The 2,876-nt window shown below is 42.2% G+C and overlaps 1 protein-coding gene across 1 annotated transcript; it reads right to left on the reverse strand.

The window, feature by feature from the left end:
* Positions 1 to 842: 842 nt before the first annotated feature.
* Positions 843 to 2,544, reverse strand: LOC138868903 (uncharacterized). Its single transcript, XM_070146482.1, has 2 exons — positions 2,332 to 2,544; positions 843 to 1,265 (listed from the first exon to the last, which is right to left on the reverse strand). Exons 1-2 carry the CDS (start codon positions 2,542 to 2,544, stop codon positions 843 to 845), a joined length of 636 nt encoding a protein of 211 aa, XP_070002583.1.
* Positions 2,545 to 2,876: the final 332 nt, after the last annotated feature.

Genomic DNA, 2,876 nt, shown 5'->3' on the forward strand with positions numbered 1-2,876 from the left:
TTGATTTTGAAAGTTTCACACATAGTTTTCATCAGATCACTGTTGAGATTGGCGGCGTTGTCGGTAATAATGGACTCAGGAACCCCGAATCGACAAACAATATGACCCTTGACAAAATCTGCGACAACTTTCTTGGTTACATCTTTGTAAGATGCGGCCTCTACCCATTTTTTGAAGTAATCAATGGCAACTAGAATAAATCTGTGTCCGTTTGAAGTAGTGGGCTCAATTGGACCAATAACATCCATTCCCCAGGCGGCGAATGGCTAAGGTGAGCTTATTACATTGAGCTCATTTGGTGGCACTTTTATCATATCGGCATGCACTTGACATTGAAAGCATTTGCGGATATACTAGATGCAATTTGTCTCCATGGTCATCCAAAAGTAACCGGCTCTGAGTATCTTCTTAGCCAAGATGAAACCATTCATGTGTGGGCCACAGGTCTCGGCATGTACGTCCTTAAGTAGCTCAGAAGCTTCCTTTGCTTCGACACATCTTAGCAAACCCAAATCAGGATTTCTCCAGTACAAGTTTCCTCCGTTGTGGAAGAAGTGATTGGACAATCTCCGGAGTGTACGTTTCTGAGTGTGGTTTGCATGCTCTGGATATTCTCCTTTCGATAATTACTCTTTGATGTCATGGAACCACGACTTTCCATCTATTGTTTCTTCAACATGAGCACAGTATGCCGGCTGATTATGGATCCTCACCGAAATGGGATCAATGTAATTCTTATCTAGATGTTGTATCATATATGACAAAGTGGCCAATGCATCAGCAAACTCATTCTGAATTCTGGGCACATGTCTAAATTCTATCTTCGTGAACCTCTTTCTCAGTTATTTCACATGGTGCAGATAAGGAAATATCTTGGAATTCTTGGTGGCCCACTCTCCTTGTACCTGGTGCACAAGCAGATCTAAATCACCGATCACTAGCAACTCCTGAATGTTCATGTCGACTGCCATGTTGAGTCCTAGTATGCAGACTTCATATTCTGCCGTGTTGTTGGTGCAGGGAAATATGATTTTAGTAGATGCTGGATAACGCTGACCCGTTTTTGATACCAAAATTGCTCCAATGCCTACTCCTTTGAAATTTGCAGCTCCATCAAAGAACATCCTCCAACCATCGTATGCTTCGATAATGTCTTCCCTTACGAACGACACTTCTTCATCAAGAAAATGTTTTTTCAAAGGTTCGTATGCTCCTCCCACGTTATTTTCAGCAAGGTGATCTGCCAATGCTTGTCCTTTGACCACCTTTTAAGTTACGTAGACGATATCAAATTCACTCAACAATATCTGTCATTTGGCCAACTTTCCAGTCAGCATGGGTTTCTAGAATATGTACTTCAGATGATCCATCCTGGATATGAGGTATGTAGTGCAGGCACAGAAGTAATGCCTCAATTTCTGAGTTGTCCAGATCAAAGCACAGCAAGTGCGTTCAAGCAGAGAGTACCGTGCTTCGTAATGTGTGAACTTCTTGCTCAAGTAGTATATGGCATGCTCCTTCCTTTCTGTCTCATCATGTTGTCCCAAAACACACTCGAAGGCTCTATCTAATACAGATAGATAGAGTAGCAAATGTCGTCCTGGTTCTGGCGGGACCAGAACCAGTGGTGTGGACAGGTACTCCTTGATCTTGTCGAAAGCTTTCTGACAATCCTTGATCCAACTTGTTTCGGCATCTTTTTTTAGCATCTTGAAGAAGGGCTCACATATTAATGTGGACTGTGCTATGAAGCGGCCGATATAGTTGAGACGTCCTAGGAAGCTCATCACATCCTTTTTACTCTTAGATGGTGGTAACTCCTGAATAGCTTTGACTTTAGATGGATCCAGCTCGATCCCTCGACGACTAACAATGAATCCCAATAATGTTCCTGCGGGAACCCCGAATGCACATTTTGCGGGGTTCAGCTTCAAGTTGTACCTCTATAGCCTGTCAAAGAACTTTCTCAGATCCTCTATGTGATCTGCGGCCTTCTTGGATTTGATAATGACATCGTCCACATACACCTCTATTTCTTTGTGTATCATATCATGGAAGATGGTTATCATGTCTCCCATGTAAGTGGCCCCAGCGTTCTTCAGGCCGAATGACATCATCTTGTAACAGTATACACCCTACGGTGTGATAAAAGCTGTCTTCTCTGCATCTTCTTTATCCATCCAAATCTAGTGATAATCCGCGAATCAATCTACAAAGTATTAGAGTTCATGCTTGGTGCAGTTATCGATCAGGATGTGTATATTCAGTAGCGGGAAGTCATCCTTAGGACTTGCTCTATTTAAATCCCCGATAGTCAACACATACTCTGACCTTCCCGTCCTTCTTCGGAACTGGCACAATGTTAGCTAACCAGGTTAGATATTCAACTACCCTGAGAACTTTGGCTTTGATCTGCTTGGTAACTTCCTCCTTGATTTTCAGGCTCATGACTGGTTTGAACTTTCCGAGTTTCTGTTTTACTGGCGGACACATGGGATTAGTAGGCAACTTGTGAGCCACTATGGAAGTTCTCAAATCGGTCATGTCATTATATGACCATGCGAAAATGTCCTTATATTCTTTTAGGAATCGAATGTACTCTTCTTTCTCTGTTGGTGACAAGTGAATGTTGATGCGGGTCTCCTTGACGGCCTCGGTGTCTCCCAAATTTACTTCTTCGATCTCGTCTAGATTGGACTTAGGCTTATTCTCAAAATTTTCAACCTCCCTGACAATTTCCTCGGGTATCTCATCTTCTTCCTCTGAATCACTATTCTCATGTTGCGTTACCTCATTACATGTCACAGTCACTGGTTCATCAGGAAAAGTAATAATAATGTTGTAGAAAGAAAAAATGTAAAGATAGTAGTGAATAA

The sequence above is a fragment of the Nicotiana sylvestris genome, chromosome 5 (genome assembly GCF_000393655.2).
Source record: "Nicotiana sylvestris chromosome 5, ASM39365v2, whole genome shotgun sequence".
In the NCBI taxonomy this organism is placed as follows: Eukaryota; Viridiplantae; Streptophyta; class Magnoliopsida; order Solanales; family Solanaceae; genus Nicotiana; species Nicotiana sylvestris.